The sequence below is a fragment of the Sparus aurata genome, chromosome 20 (assembly GCF_900880675.1).
Source record: "Sparus aurata chromosome 20, fSpaAur1.1, whole genome shotgun sequence".
NCBI lineage: Eukaryota > Metazoa > Chordata > Actinopteri > Spariformes > Sparidae > Sparus > Sparus aurata.
This window is the reverse complement of record NC_044206.1, coordinates 28,100,560-28,121,154: the sequence shown is the minus strand read 5'-3', so window position 1 is coordinate 28,121,154 and position 20,595 is coordinate 28,100,560. Positions and strand designations below refer to the sequence as shown.

Below are 20,595 nucleotides of genomic sequence, written 5' to 3'. Positions count from 1 at the left end.
TGTTCTGGTGACTGTGATGTCACAAATACCTCAAGTACTTTAGTATGAGTGGGTCAATGTAAAGTACTGTCATACTCAAGTAAAAGTAAAGATATTGTATTAAAATATTACTTAGCTAAAACTGAAAGTCTTGCAGTACAGGTTGTTATTAGTGTCTGTTAGTAAATGTAATAAAGTATCAAAAGTATCAAAAGTATCAGTCAGCTAGAGTAAAAAAACACTAATGGCGTTTAATCTGTAAATAAACTAGTAACTAAAGTCATCAAATCAATGTAGTTCAGTCTAAAGTACAATATTTGCCTCCGCTGAGTGAAAGTCCACATCTGAAGAGTCTTAAATATGTATCAACCCAACATGTTTGTTCTTCTTTAACACATTTTAAATGGTCTGCATTTTTTCCAGTCAGCTCAAAGTGCTTTACAATACATGCCACATTCACTCATTCATACACTGATGACGGAGGCTGCCATGCAAGGTGCAACTGCTCATCAGGAGCAATTTGGGGCTCAGTTTCTTGCTCAAGGACACTTTGACATGCAGCTAGGGGTGGAGCGGGATTCAAACTGGTGACCTTCCGATCACTAGACGTCCCACTCTACCCACTGAGCCACAGCCGCCCTAAACAGGTTTCATAAAAAGTTTTGATGATTATTCAGTTGAACAGGACAAACTGAAGTCACACTTACACCAGCAGAACTGGAAAAAGAAGTAGCAGAACCAGTAAATAACCGGCAGAACCAGTAAAGAATCATACACAGAATGAGAAACAAACATTTTTAGTTTTGGTCAAAAAATTTATTCTCGCTGGTAATAATACTGTTTTTCCATGTTCACTGACATTTTACATAAAACTTTTTCTTTCTTTCCCTAACCCTCTCCTCAACAAACTTTCATCAACCTCCTCATTTACACTCGTTAACTAACACTCGTTAACTAACACTCGTTAACTTACACTCTGTACACTCGTTAGCTTCAGTCCATCACTCAGCTCAGTCAGCTCACTTCCTCTGGTCCGTCTTTAATTATTTAAAGTTCACATTTAAATAAAAACCGTGTTGGTCAACATTCTGTCTGATGTTCAATATGAACACTGTTCTGATGCCTCAACGATCATCGTTAATCTTTTGTCTTCATCATGTCGTCTTAACGAGCTCAGCTGCACATGAACTTCATTAATGATGATATTAATGAACAACATTAAACTTCAACTCCTCCAGTTTTCTCTTTGTGTTAAACATCGTCTTCATGTGCTCGTTAATAAACAGTTACGTTTCTAAACTGTTTGCAGTGTGAACAGATTTCAGTCATGCAGCCTTCATTAATCAGTCCCGCTCAAATTCATAAATAAATGCATGATTAAATAAATACATAGTATTTATAAATATATAAACAAATATGTAGATGTTGTTCCCCGGGCCTTTTCATGTAAAAGACAAGCTGAGGAGGTCTCTGAGGTTTCAGACCAGCTCACAAACCTCTGGAGGAGTTCACACAGACTCATTCAGTTCAGAAAGCTTCTGATGGGTTCAAACACTTCAACTGGTTCAGGGTTAGGGTCAGAAACTTGTTTCTGTCAGAAACGTTCTGACAGTGAGTTGTTCAGTCATGCTGCCTGCACAGTGTCCCGGCCAGCCAGTCCCAGTGTGTGAAGTAGGGGGCGTAGTTGTACTTGGACTTGAGGTGGTGGAGGCTGTGGTGGCGGGCCCCGCCGTACAGGCCAAATGGCACCAGGCGATGGGTGGCCCAGGGCAGGTCATAGCCGCAGTGGTCCTCCACCGACAGGTAGATGTTGAGCAGGAAGAAGGCGAGCTCAGTGAGCGGGTGGCAGCCCAGCAGGACGGGGTTGGCGGCTGCAAAGAAACCAAGACTGAGAGTCTCCCAGACCCCAGAGTACTCTGTGGTGAGGGCCGAGGTGGAGGTGTAGGTATGGTGCACCTGGTGGAGGAAAAGACGAAGCATGAGGTGGAGCAACAACATGACTGAGCTTCTTAGAAACGAGAATAAGAATGAATATTTTTATATTTAAATTGTTCTTCATGAGGCTCGTGACGGTGGACACAGCTCGCTGTCTCCTCACGCCGTCAGACTGAACAGAAGGTCACTCACCCTGTGGAAGTAGCGGTAGAGCCAGGACACTCTGTGGTGAAGCAGGTGCCAGATGAAGCTCTGGAAGTCGAAGAGCAGCAGGCAGACCAACACCTGAGCCAGCAGGTGAGGCAGGGGCGGGGCCTCCTCCGGCAGGTGGAGCCGCTTCATGTACCAGTGCATTAGCGTCAATGGGAAGATGAAGACCAGGTGGTTGTATAGCGTCAGAGCCACGCAGCTCCACATGGAGGCCCAGCTGATAGAGCTCTGAGGCTGCAGCTTGTACCTGCGCACCAGGGCCCACCTGGAGGACAGCAGGTCCAGCAGCACGAAGGGCAGGCAGAAGGACAGGTAGACGGACAGAGAGAAGACGACGGGGAACACAGGCGAGTGCAGGACGGGGGATTGTCCCCGTAGGAAGGTCCAGAGAGGCTGCAGCAGCATCGTGCCATCAGATGGACCAGGTCGCTGTGTGTCAGGGCTCTGAGTGTGAGCTCCGTTTCATCACCACAGCTGCTTTATATCGGCTCAGCTCCGCCCACCTCACAGCCTTTTAAGGAGCTCTTCCTGCTCTGAAGTCCGCGTCACCACAGAAACTAACTGAGCGACGAGTTCAGACACAGTCTGAGTGCCACGTGACTGCTGAGAACAGAGAGTTAAACACTCTGCTGCTCAGAGGAAAACGTGAACACCAGCCTCACCTCAACAGTCTGTCAGAGCTCACCTGAGCACACCTGAGCTCCTCTCGGTTCAACACTTCCTGTCTGACGGTTGGACTCGTGTCGAGACAAACACTGATGATCAGACACCAGTGTGAAACTGTTCAACCACCAGAGAGAAGAAACAGTCTCTCACACACACACACACACACACACACACACACTCACTCACTCTGTGGTCAAGTGCTGACCCCTGCTGGATAGTTGTGGGAGATATGGACCCGGGCAGGCTCGGGCTCGGGCAGAGAATCTAAACTCTAGACTGAATGGACCGTCTCACCACGTCAGAACAAAGAGATTTCTCTGTGATCTGAATCAATAAACGGATCAGAACCTGAAGCTACAACATGGTGATGTCCCGTGTATCTGCCTCAGGTGCGTCGGCCAGACCACAAGCAGACTACTTTTAAACTGTTTGTTCCCTGGTTGGAGTTCAGATGGATCAGAGCTGTGCTGAGACATATTTTCGTGACTTACCAGGTAGTCAGACTTCCTCCCTCACTTTCTCTGAAAGAATAGATGAGTTATCATTCGTCTCTGAGTGTCTGCAAGCAGCCACCATCACTGATTATCACCCTGTCCTTTCATTGACTTTGTAGTTTGTGTTGGTTCTGAATGTGTTCTCCTGTCACCGCTCACTGTTCGATAATCCTTTAGTTTCAATTTATTCATCATCATCTTCATCATCTGTTTGTCTGGCAGGGCAGAGGAGTTGTTCCAGCAGGGAACAGCATTTATCAAAGATGGATGAAAGCAGTTGTCAGTTTTTCCATCTGTGTGACGGTGAGGAACCTCACTGCACCGGAGGTGTCTGCTGCCTGAGGAGAGCGAGCAGGGAAACTGAACCCAGTCCAGCTTTGTGTCGTTATTCAACCTTCATTATTCTGCTTAAACTCAGACTGAATATCACAGTTACTGTGTGGATTATAGAGAACTGTCATTGTTACATTACACTGTGACATCGCTGTGACATCACTGTTACGTCAGGACTGTAGCGTGAGATAGTTTTGTATCTGGGCTGATCTGATGTTTTCTCTCAACAGTCGCTGTGTCTCAGTTCAGGGTCTGCGTCCTCTGAAGGACTCGGTCTTTGTGGTCTTTGAAGGCGAGTCCTTCAGAGAGACCTTGTTAACCTCGTCAGCTGTTGTTAAATGTGACGGTCTAGCCTTTGGAGCATTTCCTGGTTGCGTCACCAGATGTTTTACCCTTACATCACGATTTCTGCCGCCAGGCCCGCGAAAGTGACGATCTACGCCACGTGATGTCGCCATTTTTGTTTTGTCTTTCTTCCTTTTCGGGCGCACAAAGAATCTTGGGATATGTGAGGCCACGAAGGATTGTAGCGGTGCATCCTCCAAAAAAAGGGTAAAGGAGCATCTGGAGGAGCCTTCAGACTGGGACAGACTTCGCGCAGCGTTGTGACACAATTGGCCTTCAGATGCAGACCTGAACTGAGACACAGCATGTGTGTGTCATCGATTCCAGACGTTGAATAGAAGCAGAGTGTCATGGTGAGCATCAGGTCTGAATCTCATTACTACATTACCCAGGAGCCTCAGCTGCTGTCGTGAAGTCATTACGCTGCACATGGTAACAACTGTGTTTTCGATCATCAGCCACTGCATGTGACGCGTCAGAACAGGAGGCTCTGAGGAGAACCTGAGAGAACCAGCCGCTGTTCTTCATCAGGATGCTCAGTGACGACAGCAGAGCGACTTCTCTCCGACTTCTGTTCTTCACAGAACACCACTCCACTTTCACTGCGAGATCTGATAATCGATCAACTCACAGTAAATACTTTCAATATCTTTCTGTACTTTTACTTTTGAACTTGACTACATTTGATATCAGATACTGTAACGGTGACTTTCACTTTTTCCAAAGTAATATTTCAACACGAGATCTTTTCTTTGACTCTGTTGGGAATTTTTTGACTCAATATCTACTTTTTTCTTCAGATTATCTAAAAAACACAAATGTTTAATAAATAATACTATTCTTCTCTTATAAAACACTTTAATTCTCTTTGAAGAACAACATCAACTTTTCAACATATGAAGAAATATCAAAACAAAGTAATCTGATTATTTCTGTGACATTCAAACCACCCTACATTTTGGCTTTTATTTTGAAGGCAAAACCGGTCTTCCTGTCATTGATTTTTTTATCTGTATATCTTCAGACAGTGTGTGTGTGTGTGTGTGTGTGTGTGTGTGTGTGTGTCAGTGATCTGTGTGTGTGTGTGTTGTGTGTGTGTGTGTGTGTGTGTGTGTGTGTGTCAGTGATCTGTGTGTGTGTGTGTGTGTGTCAGTGATCTGTGTGTGTGTGTGTGTGTGTGTGTGTGTGTCAGTGATCTGTGTGTGTGTGTGTCAGTGATCTGTGTGTGTGTGTGTGTGTGTGTGTGTGTGTGTGTGTGTGTGTGTGTGTCAGTGATCTGTGTGTGTGTGTCAGTGATCTGTGTGTGTGTGTGTGTGTGTGTGTCAGTGATCTGTGTGTGTGTCAGTGTGTGTGTGTGTCAGTGATCTGTGTGTGTGTGTGTGTGTGTGTCAGTGATCTGTGTGTGTGTGTGTGTGTGTGTGTGTCAGTGATCTGTGTGTGTGTGTGTGTGTGTGTGTCAGTGATCTGTGTGTGTGTGTGTTGTGTTAAAGTCCAGCTCCGTCTCCTCGGTGACGGTCAGGACGCTCTCAGCTCGTCTCTGCAGCTCGTCGTCCAGCAGCTTCACTCCGGTCCCAAAACGATCCTGAAACACAAAAACCTGATCAATCAATAATCGATGAGCCACACTGATTTATAACATGAGATGAAACATGAACAGAAACCCTGCGTTTGATTTACGTACCTTCTTCTTGGAGCCGGGCGGAGCTACAGGGGGGTTAAAGGTCATGTCTTTAACACTGTAGGCATTAAACAGCTCAACTGGAGACCTGGACAGGAGGTGCACACACACACACACACACACACACACACACACACACAAAGTGTCCTTCATCATGAACATTAGGGTTCCAGATAAAGTGGAATATGTGCACTGCTCCTTTAAAGGTTAGTTGGTGTTTTTTGAAGTGGGGTCATATAAAATACCGTACTGACCCGATATAGGACGACCCTGATTATAAGACGACCCTGATTATAAGACGACCCTGATTATAAGACTCTCTTTTCAAGACTAATCTTCAGAAAAAGACTCTGATAACCAAAATTTGTTTCTCAATAACAAACTCACATACCCTCCTGTCAATCTCTTAAGCGGACGCTTAGAGCAGTGGTTCCCAACCTGGGGGCGCGCCCCCCCTAAGGGGGCGCCAGAGATCACAGGGGGGGCGCACAACTTTGTCTGTTGTGAGGTTAAAGTTATATTTGTGCAACCCTCTGAGGTCGAATGACGCGCCGGTACGTCAAAATCACGTGACCTATTTAAGATGACGTAGCAGCAAGACGGAGCCTCAGTACGTCCCGGTCCGACTTATGTGTTGGAGCAGCCTTCAAGCTGTGTACCAGTTTTTAAATTGTGTTGATAGGCCAAGTAAAACTTATGGACTTATGATAAATAATGTACGGCACGCTTTTTCATTAACATTAACGTCACGTTTGCTGCGCGTTTGGTGCAGGAAGAGACGGTCAACATGGACTTCTCTCACGAAAGTGTCGGCAAGCAGGAAAAGTTTGCGAGCGAAAAAACACGTTCTTATTGGTGGAAAAAGGCACCACACCAGCCAATCACAAAATGACATGGCAAGACACGTGATTTGGTTGCTGGGGGACAGGAGGAAGTTGTGGAGGGACCGACAGTGACGGTGAGAGAGTTGAGAGATGTGTGTCAAAATGAAAAAATAACTGTACAGTCACACATGTGAAGTTGTGCTGAAAATGATGACACCAAACAAGGCAAGGTAAATAGTTTCTAAGGTGAAATATAATGGTAAAATCAAAAATAGTCAAAATGGCCAATTATACCCTGGACTGCATAAAATCCCAGTAACACACCCAGTCAAAACTCTCTATAATCCAAATTGAAACATATTTCTTGGTCCACATTTAAATTCATCAAGCTATTTATTACCAACACCCCTATGAGGTAGATCTATTCTGCTGTCTGGTAGATCTATTCTGCTCTGTGGTAGATCTATTCTGCTCTCTGGTAGATCTATTCTGCTCTGTGGTAGATCTATTCTGCTCTGTGGTAGATCTATTCTGCTCTCTGGTAGATCTATTCTGCACTCTGGTAGATCTATTCTGCTCTCTGGTAGATCTATTCTGCTCTCTGGTAGATCTATTCTGCTCTGTGGTAGATCTATTCTGCACTCTGGTAGATCTATTCTGCTCTCTGGTAGATCTATTCTGCTCTCTGGTAGATCTATTCTGCTCTGTGGTAGATCTATTCTGCTCTCTGGTAGATCTATTCTGCTCTGTGGTAGATCTATTCTGCTCTGTGGTAGATCTATTCTGCTCTCTGGTAGATCTATTCTGCTCTCTGGTAGATCTATTCTGCTCTGTGGTAGATCTATTCTGCTCTCTGGTAGATCTATTCTGCTCTGTGGTAGATCTATTCTGCTCTCTGGTAGATCTATTCTGCTCTCTGGTAGATCTATTCTGCTCTGTGGTAGATCTATTCTGCTCTCTGGTAGATCTATTCTGCTCTGTGGTAGATCTGTTCTGCTCTGTGGTAGATCTATTCTGCTCTCTGGTAGATCTATTCTGCTCTGTGGTAGATCTGTTCTGCTCTGTGGTAGATCTATTCTGCTCTGTGGTAGATCTGTTCTGCTCTCTGGTAGATCTATTCTGCTCTCTGGTAGATCTATTCTGCTCTGTGGTAGATCTATTCTGCTCTCTGGTAGATCTATTCTGCTCTGTGGTAGATCTGTTCTGCTCTGTGGTAGATCTATTCTGCTCTCTGGTAGATCTATTCTGCTCTGTGGTAGATCTGTTCTGCTCTGTGGTAGATCTATTCTGCTCTCTGGTAGATCTATTCTGCTCTGTGGTAGGCCTATTGTGGTCGTGTGTGTGTGTGTGTGTGTTTGTGTGTGATACACCTGATGACACAAAAAGACACAAAAAGGAAGAAATGTATCTATATACATTGTAAAACTAGGAGAATATAGCTGTTGTGTATTTTTGCAAATAAAAGTTTGTAATTAACCACTTTATTCTTTGAGTGTATGCGGGTTGGGGTTGGGGGGGCCTGGCCTGTCTTGGACACAGGGCGAGGGGGGCTTCAAGGAAAAAAGGTTGGGAACCACTGAGTTAGAGGACCACGATAAGCGTTTCTCTAACTGTTAGCGTTTTCAGACGATCTTTTTGGACCCGCCATCTTCGGACGTTACACTCCGTAACTCCATATTTCTTGGCTGGCTGACAGTTGTTTGGCGCCTCCGCTGCATTTATCACCATTATCTTAAAATTAGCATCATAGCTCCGCCTCAGCTGTCTGTGAACTTGCCACACTTTTGATCCACTACTTGGGCTTTGCTCCGTAAAATCACCGCGTCTCTCCATTTTTCATCTCCTGTCACTTCTTCTCCGCTGTGATTGACAGATAACCGCAGCCACAGTGTCAGTGACGTCTCTACAATAAGATGGCGCCCTCTGCTGTTGTGGTCGTGTAGCGACCCAGACAACTATCAGCATGTGTCAACGGTTAGACCCCGATTATAAGACGACCCCACTTTTTCACATAATTTTCATCGAAAAAAACCTGGTCCTACATTCGGGTCATTACGGTACATATCTATAGTCGATCTGTTTCCCACCGTAATCAGCGATCAGCGCAGCCTCAGTTTGGAGAAGCAGAGAGCCGCTCCAGCCCAGACGCTAATGCGGAGGGATACGGAGGTTCTACGGTTGAGAAAATGTAGTGCCAAAAGAAAGGCCGGTCTGACGGCGATGTGAAGCGCTGTGAATTCTCTCTATACAACGTACACTTGAACTGATATAGATTTTTTTAGGCGAGCCTTGTTTTAGGTGGTTAAATTTCACTTTTGGGCTGCAGCGGCTCTCTGCTTCTCCAAACTGAGGCTGCGCTGATCGGTCATTACGGTAGAGAACAGGTTGACTATAGATATGTACTTTATCTGACCCCACTTCAAAAAACACCAACTATCCCTTTAAGGTGTCCAGGTGTTCGTACCTGCGGCTCAGATCCACACTGAGCGCTGCTGATCCTTCACTGGGAGCTCCCTGACACACATGGACCGCCAGCCGCCGCACCACCGGGTGGAAGTGTCGCTGTAAGTACACACACACACACACACACACACACAAACACACACACACACACACACACACACGATGTAACAGTTTATTATTAGTCTGTATGTACCTCCAGTGTGTATTAGTACCTGGAGCAGGGGTCGACAATATAAATGGCCCGGATGTACTTTTAAAACTGTCAAGGGCCACCAGAACGCTCACCGGGCCAGTGCTGGGAGAAAAAAGATTTTTAAAAAAAGATTAAAAAGATAAAAAGCAAAAAATGTAAGAAATCTAATTTCACGTTAATTCCCTGTGGTTTGAAATGATTTCTGTGAAATCGTCTGGGTAGCTAATTACCGCTAATAGTGATCCCGACCGATCAAAGACGGAGACATCTGCTTCCTGTGCGCAGCGAGCTGTGCCTGGGACGTCAGCACACCACCTGCAAGCACCTGCAGTGTGCACAGCTGCTCGCTCACTGCTGCTGATTGAAGGTTGTCACTAGAACCGATAAGAACCTTTTTTCGGCACCGTGAAACTTTGCCCTCAGCACGCGTCGTGTCGAGTCCTGTTGGGACCGATGCGGACGTTACACGCGGGCCCGAGCACGCGCTGGGTCTCGGTGCGGCTACAGTCGAGCTCGCGGTCCGTTTATGTGAACGCGGCCGATCGTCGAGCCGCTCCAGCTGCTCGGTGTGCGCCACAGCGGTGGTGCGTTTAGACCATAATACATCCATGGTTACACAAACGTGTGTAAACACAAAATAGAGCTGAAACATGAAACAATGAGTTGTATATGCATCAGTCTGTAGAAGCAGCCTGAAAGTGAATGAATGAGAACAACAGTTCTATCATTGAACTACTGGAAGATAAAAGTAATGACTACATGACTTTCCGTTTGTGTTGAGGCATATTGACCATTTTAACTCTGTTTTTACTTCATTGTTAAAGCACAGTGGAGCTTAAATACAAGTTTGATGTGAAACAGTTATTTATTTATTTATTTATTAAATAAAGTAGCCAAATGAATTTTATTATTTTTTTTCTTAAAGTCGTGTAAAGTGGAAATAAATTTGTGTTATGAGTTTGTCACACCACAGAAACATGTGTCATTGACCACTGAGCCAAATTTGAAAGATTACAAAAATGGCTATGTATATAAAATTAGGTCTCAAAATCATAGAAAAACAAGCACTTCTCTCTGCTGTGAAACGCTGGGGGCGTGTCAGTTAGAGGCGCTGGAGCCACGCCCACACAGGGAGGAGCCTCCTCCGTGTTCTGTACAAGGACGTAACCTACAGTAACAATGGAAGCTAACGGCATCATCAGAGGACCCAGCCCGACCTGTTTGAGCCATCAGAGCCAGAAACTGACTCTGAGTCAGACACTGATAGTGCTCAGCCTCGTTCCTCACAGTCCATGTTTTACATTACACACAAACGTAAAACCCCAGGTCTACATATAACTCCTTGTCATAGCTATATTGGTGCACATAAAATATTACCTGTAGATTATCATTGTGCTGTCAGATGGACTCTGCTCAGGGAATGAGGCCAAATCATGTCATGATGAAATGCAATAACATTTGCTAACATTACATGACAGGATGCCCGATGTAACATCACTTTCAGGATTTGCACCTTCAGCAAAATGCATTTAATTGCCCAAATGTACAATATTTATAACATACATAAGCACACACTTACACTTAGAGCTTAGATCTGTCCCCCCCAAAAAAAGCCTGACCGACCCGAGCCGACCCGAGCCCGTGCAGTGATGCCGGTAACGCGTTACTCTAATCTGACCACTTTTTCAGTGAGGAGTAATCTTGCGCGGTAATATAACCGCGCGGGGGGGGTGCTTCCGTGTACTGCACAAGGACGCAGGCTACAGCGTGACGGTACACGTCGGTGTTTCCCCGGGTGTTCCCCAGGTGTTCCCCAGGTGTTCCCCGGGTGTTCCCCAGGTGTTCCCCAGGTGTTCCCCAGGTGTTCCCCAGGTGTTCCCCAGGTGTCTCCCCAGGTGTTCCCCAGGTGTTCCCCTTGTCAATCTAAACCCGCGGACAGTTTATAATCATACTGATGCTGTTATAATGTGTAGTGATTGAGATCCTGACCCACCAAACATCCTGGAAAGTGACGGAGTTAAGTTTTTCGCGCTAAATTACATAATTATACATAATCACCATCAGTAAACAGGACGCTGTCTGACTCTGTCAGTCGCGGGGACGGAGGCTGTTTTCTGGGGGAAAGTTCCCTGAAGTCTCGGTCAGGAGGGCTGGCGGTCGCAGTGATTTATTTTCATCACAAACACTCGGTGAGTTAAAGTCTTTGCCGGTGACAGACGCTGTTTTCTGAGCAGAAATGTGACGAAGAGTCGGGAGGACAGACAGGAGGACGGACAGGAGGACAGACAGGAGGACGGACAGGAGGACGGACAGGAGGACAGACAGGAGGACAGACAGGAGGACGGACAGGAGGACAGACAGGAGGACAGACAGCAGGACAGACGCTTCTCCACGTACAGCTGTGGTATTTGTTTTCCTCATATGAGTTGCTAAAGACAGTTACAGTTACTACGTTACTGTTGTTCGGTCCTGTAACGTTGCTTTGTGGGACATTTCTCTGTATTTAGTTGAGTGAAGGACCTGTGCAGTTATCAGACTGTCAGACCGACACGCCCTCGCTCCGCGCCTCCGGATTATCCGTTCACACTGGGACGGCTCACCAATAATGCGGCCCTGATACTACCTCCACATACCGCCGGTGGGACCCGCCGTCAGCGGGATGGAGAGGGTCGGCTGCCGCAGCGGCGGCGGCAGCCACATTATGCCCAGTGACCAGCGTCAACGGACTCTGCAGAAATCCAGACATTACCTGGTGACAGTTGCTGAAACTATCAGGGGTAAAGTGGACACTGCAGAGAGGTGTTGGTGGTGATGTTTATCTACCCACAGTAACGTTAGCTCCTCTCGACAAAATCGATGCACCGTTTCCTTACGTTGTCTCCGTAGGAAACTTAAATAAGCTAACAGCGCTGTCACCCTGCACACTATGGCATCCAGGAAAGATGCAGAGCGATGTGGAGGAGACATGACTGGTTAGCTGACTGGTTGGCTGGTTAGCTAGCTGCAAACTATTGTAAGCAATGTTATCCAAGACTGGAGCGACAGTGGGAGAACCGCTGAAGCCGACGCGCTGAAGGTATTTATACCACTTCCGCAGCAGGGCGGGGTTTATGCAAATCATATGGCCACGTTACGTAATGCTGCCATTAAATCCTGAACACAGAAATGTTGAAACACAGTTTGTGAGCCTAGCTCCAAAATTAAATTCTACATGGTCGAATGGCTTTTACATGTTTTAAGTAAACACATTTATGACCTGTTTAATGTGTTTAGAAGAAAATGGCTGATTTTGCTTTACACGGACTTTAAATCGTGGTATTGAATAAGTATCGAGAATCATGGAAATTTACTAGTGGTATCGTAGAAAGTTCCAGCCTTGATGGCTAGACCGCAGGAATTGGCTGGGATATGTTCACTTTCGTTTTTATGGGGATCGATACCTGACATTGTCCTGGGCCAGTGGTTAGAATGGTGAGGGGCCAGTGGCAAATTTCCCTTATTGTCTACCCCTGTGGAGTGTGTTTTAGTACCTGGAGTGCGTGTAGCTCCCACAATGCAGTGTTCTGGGCGTTGCAGTGTTCAGGTTCGTCCAGCTCTGGCAGGTAGAAGCCGCTACCCTGAACCTCGTTATCCAACAGGAAGTCACACTTTGGGAAGGCCTGACACACACACACACACACACACACACACACACACACACACACACACACACACACATTGCACTTCATCAGTCACACTCTGGTCCAGTCCATCAGACAGCAGGTCAGTTTCTGTCAGCTCCAGTCAACCAATCAGCTGCAGTTAGCGGCTGTAAATGATTATAACAACTGATCCACATATAAGGAAAACTGTAGTTTGTGACATTAGCATGAGGCTAAGTTAGCATAGGGTTTTCTGCCTATCAGAATAATTCAGACTCTCTCACACACACACACACACACACACACACACACACACACACACACTCACGTGCATAGCAGCTCTGCTGGCGGCGAGGATCCCCACGGTGGCGTTGGGCAGCACATGAAGACTGAGCGTGCTCAGTCGTTTGACGAACGCCATCGCCCTCTGCAGGGTCACCTGCTTCTTGCGTCGGGTCAGCATGGCATCCAGGCACTGCAGCACAATGATGATGTCATCGTTGGGCGCCCCTGAGAGAGACAACAGCTTCAAAGTGTCAGTAACCTGAGTGTGTGTGTGTGTGGTTCATGTCAACATGTTTCATCATGTTTCATTTTGTAGTTTTACATTTAGTCCTGTATTTGTTGTGAAGTTAAATCCTGTCGAGAACACTCGTTGATTTTAATTTGGTGACAAAGAATTAAAATTAAACTTTAACACTTGATGAGTGAAAATAAAAAATGTCAAAGAAAACTCAAATTAAAGACAAATCAAAGATTAAACATTAAAACTAAAGTCATTTAAAAAAAAATTCAGTACAGTGACATCACAGTGACATCACAGAGACATCACAGTGACATCACAGTGACACTGTCTCTGACCTGCATGGAGCCTCGGCAGCATTTTGTAGAGCTGAGAGTAAAAGTTGAGCGGGTCGATGTTCAGAACGTCACCTGATACAAATAAAGACAAGAAGAAACTTTATTGATTCAGGTCTCACTCTCACACACACACACACACACACACACACACACACACACACACACACACACACACACACACACACACACACACCTTGTCCTGACAGGATGGTGAAGACGGTCTGGATGCAGTGGAGACACTCCCGATTGGTCAGATCCTGCAGGTCATATCAGGACAATCAATCAATCAATTAATCAAGCAGTTTCAGTCACTAAGAGCAGCTTGTTAAAAGGGGGCGGGCTCTAGGTGGATACTCACTCCTGATTGGATGAGGCTCTGCAGCACGTTGAGCAGGTCGTCAAAGAACTCTAGGTTGATTAGGTGAGCAAAACTGACAGGAAGTGACATCACAGTCAGTGACACAGAACTACAGAGTGTGTGTGTGTGTGTGTGTGTGTGTGTCAGTCATACTTGGCCAGTCCCTCCAGAACAGCAGGAAGTAGAACAGACTTCTGAGCTTTCTTCAAGATCCTGAAGTAGACGAGGAAGACGATGTTCAGAGTCTCTGTGTGCTGATGAGGAGGAAGAGGAAGAGAAAAAGCAGGAAGAGGAAGAGAAAAAGCAGGAAGAGGAAGAGAAAAAGCAGGAAGAGGAAGAGGACGAAGAGGAGTTGATGAGATTTTTTTTGTCATATTGATTAAACTTGTCATATTTGTCTCTGCTTTCCACTGACCAGTTTGATCTTCTTCTCTTTGCTTTCTGAGGCTTCAGCCTCCAGCAGCTCCTTCTCCAACTTCTCCTCCGCCTTCTTCCACTGCACACACACACACACACACACACACACACACACATTAACCCCGGTGTACAAAGGAGGTGCGTGAGTTTTATTAAAGAGACATTTACCTTCCTCTGCATCCTTGACAGGTTCTTCTTCTTCTCTTTGTTGTTCATGAACTTCTTCTTTGGTGCTGTGGCCTCTATGTCCTTTTTCATCTCCACCTCCTTTATCCTCAGACTCATGAGGGTCTTCAGCACCTGAGAAGGGGGAGGAGTCACAGCACATTGCATCAGTAAGCGTGTTTAAGTTGAACTCCAGCTGACCTCCTGCAGCAGCGAGATCTGCTGGTGACTGCAGGGGCGGTGACACAAACGCTGCTGTGAAGTCAGACTCTACGTGACGGGAACAGAAAGGGCCAATAAGAGTGGATAGTACAGAAACACTGGACACAGCAGGTAACCACTTCTCCATCATCACCACAAGTCAGGTGACAGAACTCAGCAGTTTATTGACGACATCATCATCACATAATCGTAACACTGTACATATTATCTATTTATTTTTCACTTTTTTAAAATATACTTACATTGCACTAATGCCTTGTACTTTGTACTTGTTCTTCTTACTTTATGTTGTGTGAATAACCGGATGCTGCTAAAATGTCGTTGCACACGTGCGATGACAATAGAAGGATTCTGATTCTGATCTTTCAGGGTTGTTGCGTTACATGAAGGATTTTATAGGTTTATTCATGGTGACTGTCCCACAGGTGCAGCCACACGGCTGCTACTGATCTGAAAGTTTGTGATATCTGAGTAGAAAAGAGGCGCTTATGGATATGGAAATTCATCGAAACACACGTCATATACGTCAGCGTAGATGTGACATTTGACATGGAATGCAGAGCAGAAACCACTCCCATCCACGTCATCATGGACACATTTTAACCAGCATGCATCACGATTTAGGCAGCGCTGTGCAGCACTGCATAAATCATGATGCATGCTGGTTAACACAGTGCTGCGTGATGATGAACTCGCCTAGTCTGTGGGGGTTCAAGTGAGGTCTGACATCACAGCTGGACTGGTGACATCACTGTTGTGTGTGTTTGGTTTGTTACCTCTGGTCTGACGTTGTAGTTGAGACTCTTGACGAGGCCGGAGATGACCCTGACGGTGGCTAACGAAGCCCCGCCCACTTTGTCCTGCTGGAAGAGCTTCCTGAACGCATCACAACACATCCCCGACACCTGAAACACACAGAAACCTGAACGCATCACAACACATCCCCGACACCTGAAACACACAGAAACCTGAACGCATCACAACACATCCCCGACACCTGAAACACACAGAAACCTGAACGCATCACAACACATCCCCGACACCTGAAACACACAGAAACCTGAACGCATCACAACACATCCCCGACACCTGAAACACACAGAAACCTGAACGCATCACAACACATCCCCGACACCTGAAACACACAGAAACCTGAACGCATCACAACACATCCCCGACACCTGAAACACACAGAAACCTGAACGCATCACAACACATCCCCGACACCTGAAACACACAGAAACCTGAACGCATCACAACACATCCCCGACACCTGAAACACACAGAAACCTGAATGCATCACAACACATCCCCGACACCTGAAACATACAGAAACCTGAACGCATCACAACACATCCCCGACACCTGAAACACACAGAAACCTGAACGCATCACAACACATCCCCGACACCTGAAACACACAGAAACCTGAACGCATCACAACACATCCCCGACACCTGAAACACACAGAAACCTGAACGCATCACAACACATCCCCGACACCTGAAACACACAGAAACCTGAACGCATCACAACACATCCCCGACACTAAAAGACGCAGACACCTCATCACAGTGATCGACCTGAGCATCATCAGAGGTGAACAGTCTCTCACCTTCTTGTCGTGGTCGTTCATCAGCGGGACGAGGATGACGATGATGTTGTTGTGGAAGTTGAAGTGAGGCAGAGCGAGCAGCAGCTCACACAGGCAGCGAACGGCGACTTCAGCGAGGCCGCGGTACGACTGGAAACCCACGGCCTGACTGCGCTTCTTCTTCTGCTGCTTCCAGTCTGTAGATGAGGGTGAACATGCTGAGGTGGTGTGTTCTGCTGTCATGTGTTGTGCGTTTGTGTGTGTTGCTGTGTGGCTGTGTACCTTTGACGGTCTGCTCCAGGTCCTCCAGGTAGAATTTAAACTGACTGACCAAACCTTCTTCAAACTCTCGGAGCTGCTGAGTCTCCTTCTTCACCTGCACAACAAACAAACACAAGAAATCTAAGATACATTGTAAATTGATTCTACAAGTGCTTTTGTGTATTTCAAATTTCTGAAGCTTTGAATAGGTCAAGTTTAAAGACTGATGTGTATTAAAACAGAGAACATGTTGTGCAGGAGGACAGATCAGACTTCAGACAACTAACTGTTTCAACTGTTACATCAACGAGCAAGACGAAATAAAACATTACATACATGTGATTTAACCTGTTGAAGCCTGGATTAGACACAAACACCAGCTGGTTACCTTGGTGGCCTTCTCTTCAGGGGTCAGAGGTCGTATCCTGTAGCTGGGCGTGATGTCTTTAAAGATCTCCATCAGAGAAACCATCACCAGCTTCCTGACCGTCACCGCCACACACGGGTCCGACTCCATCAGCATCCCACGCAGCTCCTTCACTCTCTTTATCTGATCTCACACACACACACACACACACACAATGTTAAATTGTGTCCTCAGCAGATGATATAATTAATAACAAATCAGTGTCCAGTCTTACGTTGCTGTAGGGGTTAGAGATGATGGCTGATCCCAGACCTGCGATGTGCAGCTTCTTTTCATTGATCTTGTGAACTCTGAGCTTCTCTCTCTGCTCTGCTGTCAGCGCTACAGTGCTCTCTGGCTCCCCCTCTGCACAGGAGGACACATGACACATCATCGTCCGTCCGGCTGCTCTTCATGTTCATTTAACAGTTTAATATTTATCAATGTTCAGGGAGAATAACTGACGATGTGATTGTTAAATGTTGACACACAGAAACAAACTGTGACTCAAAGATATGATCATGTTGACATTGATCGTTTGTTGATGAGTCATCATAAGTTTCAGGGTCAAAGGTCATTCATACCATGCTCAAACTCCTCCGACTCGTTAGCAGCTTCTTCTTCCTCCTCGTCTTGCTCCTCCGGCGGCTGTTTGATGACTATAAACACGACAGAGGTGAAGTTAACTCTTTCATTCCCCGTGTAACTGATCAGATCAATCAGCAGATCAATACTGTGTGTGCTACCTCTCTCTATGCTCTGTGGGATGACTCCGGTCTTGTCTTTGATTGGCAGCAGGTGGATGACTTCCTTCTCCTCCATCCTCGCCAGCTTCCTGGGAACCTTCTCGTAGCTCGGCACCACCTCTGAGCTCCTCTTCTTCCCGCTGTGCACCGGCCCGCTGGGACGCACCGCCACATGAAACAAACACACCTCAGTCACAACAACATGTAACACCGGTGACCGTCCTGTTACATCATGGGTGTTTGTGTCGGGGTTACCATGACGACAGGTCTCTGGTGATGAAGGACGCCTGTCGAGCCATGGAGGTCATCTGCTGCAGGTCTTCGTCCTCCATCATGTCTGTGGGCAGACTCTCCAGAAACTCCTCGTCCTCCTCCTCCTCTGTCAGAAACAGTCGTCACAAGCAGCTGTGAGCAGTGCATCATGGGAGAGTCTTCATTTACAATAAATGTGATCAGTCATTGTGATAATTAATCAGCCTTTCAAGGATGAAGCTTCAGGACAAACGTCAGCACTGGTCATGGACAAACAGGAAGAGGAGAAAATCAATTATCGAGCAGCTGACGGCTGCAATGGAACAAACCAATCAGCAGCCAGCTCTCTCACCGGGTCTCTTCCTGTACGTCTCCAGTGGGCGGGGCGTCCTGATGGCGGCATCTTTCACCGCCTGACGCAGCTTCTTCTGTTCTTTTCGCTGCTTCTTGGCGACGTTCTGCTGCTTCATCTGACGGTTCTTCAACTTGTTCTCCAGCTTCACATCGCTCGTCTTCAACAGGCGGCGGAACGTCGGACGGCGCTTCTTCGACCGAGGCTGGAGGGAGAGAAGGAAGGAGGGAGAGAAGGAAGGAGGGAGAGAAGGAAGGAGGGAGAGAAGGAAGGAGGGAGAGAAGGAGGGAGGGAGAGAAGGAGGGAGGGAGAGAAGGAAGGAGGGAGAGAAGGAGGGAGGAGTTAGATTTATGAAAAATCAGCATGTTTCTCCAGATGAAGTCAGACTGACTGATCCTGAGTGATGAAGTCAGACTGACTGATCCTGAGTGATGAAGTCAGACTGACTGATCCTGAGTGATGAAGTCAGACTGACTGATCCTGAGTGATGAAGTCAGACTGACTGATCCTGAGTGATGAAGTCAGACTGACTGATCCTGAGTGATGAAGTCAGACTGACTGATCCTGAGTCACTAAGTCATTCTCAGTTCGTTCAGTCTGAGAAAAAAATCACAGCTTTAGGTGAAATGAAGACTAAACTGTCAGTAAGAATGTTGTTTTTCTAAATGATTTATAATGACAGTGATCATTGATCAACGATCAGCGGTCTATAGAGTCAGCTGATCAGAATCAGAATCAGCTTTATTGTACACACACATGGAACCTGACACCTGTTGAGTTTCTGGACATTAAATCTAAAAGAGCACACAGTGGGTGCATGAGGACTGACTGCCAGCAGCTAGAAGACAGAGATCACTAACTTTATTTTACTGTATGTAAAATCACAGGAACATCTTCCTGGTTAATTATATTGGTGCCGATTTGACCAATACACCCAGGTAATGCAGAAAAGCGTGAGACGACTCTCCACACAGTGAGTATACTTCCCTGTAAACATGGACAACTTAAATTAGCAGATTTCTCTATGGAGTCTGGTGGAAGACAGTAAAGAAATCCCAGCTGCTGCTCGTGCTTTGGGGCAGTTTGCTGACAGACCAGACTCCACTCTGAAACACGTTCATTTAACAACTCACCGGACCCATGGCGGCTCAGTGCTCGGCTCTCTCCGCAGGTCAGACCCGAGTTTGATCACCTCTCCTCGGTGTGAGTGATCAGACGTGTCGGTGTGTTTTGATGGACGAGCCGCAGTTTGTTTCCACACGCGTGTTGATCGCGGAGGAGCTGCTTCACACCAATGACCCGGAAACACTGAACAGAACTCCTCCTCTGGTGGCACCACAGCGACCCCCAGCGGCGGGAGGTGGAATTACAGCAAACAGCCACAGAACTGGTTTCTAAAGTCTTTATTACAGAAAAGTGTCACCAGGAAAAACCCGGAAACGACGGTGTGTTGGTCCGTGTGTCCTTATTACAGCTGTCACATTAAATCATACAGATCAAAATAAAAACGCTAAACTCTGTAAGTAACAAGAGAAGAGTTGACATGAAGAGAAACAAACACTAATATTCACTCATCATTGTGTTTTATTGAAATCAGTGTGTTCCTGTAGACAGACGTTTATCTCAGCTGCTCGTCACTTCAAGGTTCAGATACGAATTATTATTTATTACAGCAGTGCCGGCCCAAGCCTTTTGGGGGCCCCCCTCCCACCACCGTGGAGTCACCTGTGCTTGACATTTATTGACACAAATGTCACACTTTAATGTTACATGATGAATTGTATTAATACAGTGACAGATTATGAACTACTGTCCCTCTGGGCACAGATGCATAAGGAGGGGGGTCTGGGGGTCCTCCCCCAAAAAATGTTGAAGTTGGTAGTTGTGATTTCCTGTATTCTGGTGCCTTTTGGGGATGGCCAGCTGGAGATTCATTCAGATTCATAGCCTTTTGCTTTTTGACTTGTTGAGGTAGTGACTTCACGCAGCGACGTGGGCTTCAGGGCCCCTTCAGCTCTTGGGTCATTCAGGCTCATTCAGAGGAACTCCATCTAAAATCCATCCTTGCTTTGTCTATGCAAGCGAGCCGAGGTGTCTAGTTTAGGCGCATGACTTTTCTTAAAGAAAGTTTGTAACGTAAAGAGATTCTTTTAACTGGAACCATGTGCAGCTGACAGCTGGTTCATTTTGTTTTAGTGTT

At 46.3% G+C, this 20,595-nt stretch overlaps 3 protein-coding genes across 9 annotated transcripts in view; all 3 read right to left on the bottom strand.

Annotated features, from left to right (window-relative positions):
• Positions 1 to 773: 773 nt before the first annotated feature.
• ch25h (cholesterol 25-hydroxylase) lies at positions 774 to 2,608 on the bottom strand. Its single transcript, XM_030399416.1, has 2 exons — positions 2,107 to 2,608; positions 774 to 1,935 (listed from the first exon to the last, which is right to left on the bottom strand). The coding sequence occupies exons 1-2, from the start codon at positions 2,527 to 2,529 to the stop codon at positions 1,600 to 1,602; spliced, it is 759 nt and encodes a 252-aa protein (XP_030255276.1). The 5' UTR covers positions 2,530 to 2,608; the 3' UTR covers positions 774 to 1,599.
• A 2,746-nt stretch (positions 2,609 to 5,354) lies between these two features.
• noc3l (NOC3-like DNA replication regulator) lies at positions 5,355 to 19,686 on the bottom strand. Its single transcript, XM_030401389.1, has 21 exons — positions 19,529 to 19,686; positions 18,396 to 18,600; positions 18,047 to 18,170; positions 17,792 to 17,946; positions 17,630 to 17,704; positions 17,281 to 17,411; positions 17,028 to 17,189; positions 16,661 to 16,754; positions 16,400 to 16,575; positions 15,561 to 15,689; positions 14,566 to 14,697; positions 14,396 to 14,476; positions 14,134 to 14,234; positions 13,981 to 14,053; positions 13,816 to 13,879; positions 13,623 to 13,694; positions 13,090 to 13,271; positions 12,651 to 12,779; positions 8,929 to 9,026; positions 5,644 to 5,728; positions 5,355 to 5,544 (listed from the first exon to the last, which is right to left on the bottom strand). The coding sequence occupies exons 1-21, from the start codon at positions 19,535 to 19,537 to the stop codon at positions 5,419 to 5,421; spliced, it is 2,403 nt and encodes an 800-aa protein (XP_030257249.1). The 5' UTR covers positions 19,538 to 19,686; the 3' UTR covers positions 5,355 to 5,418.
• Positions 19,687 to 19,959: 273 nt separating this feature from the next.
• Positions 19,960 to 20,595, bottom strand: part of LOC115571796 (TBC1 domain family member 12-like) — an 11,869-nt gene continuing 11,233 nt past the window's right edge. For all 7 annotated transcript variants that reach the window (XM_030401395.1, XM_030401396.1, XM_030401398.1 and 4 more), the window contains one exon: positions 19,960 to 20,595. This exon is cut by the window's right edge and continues 183 nt beyond it. The gene's annotated coding sequence lies outside the window, so the exon portion shown is untranslated.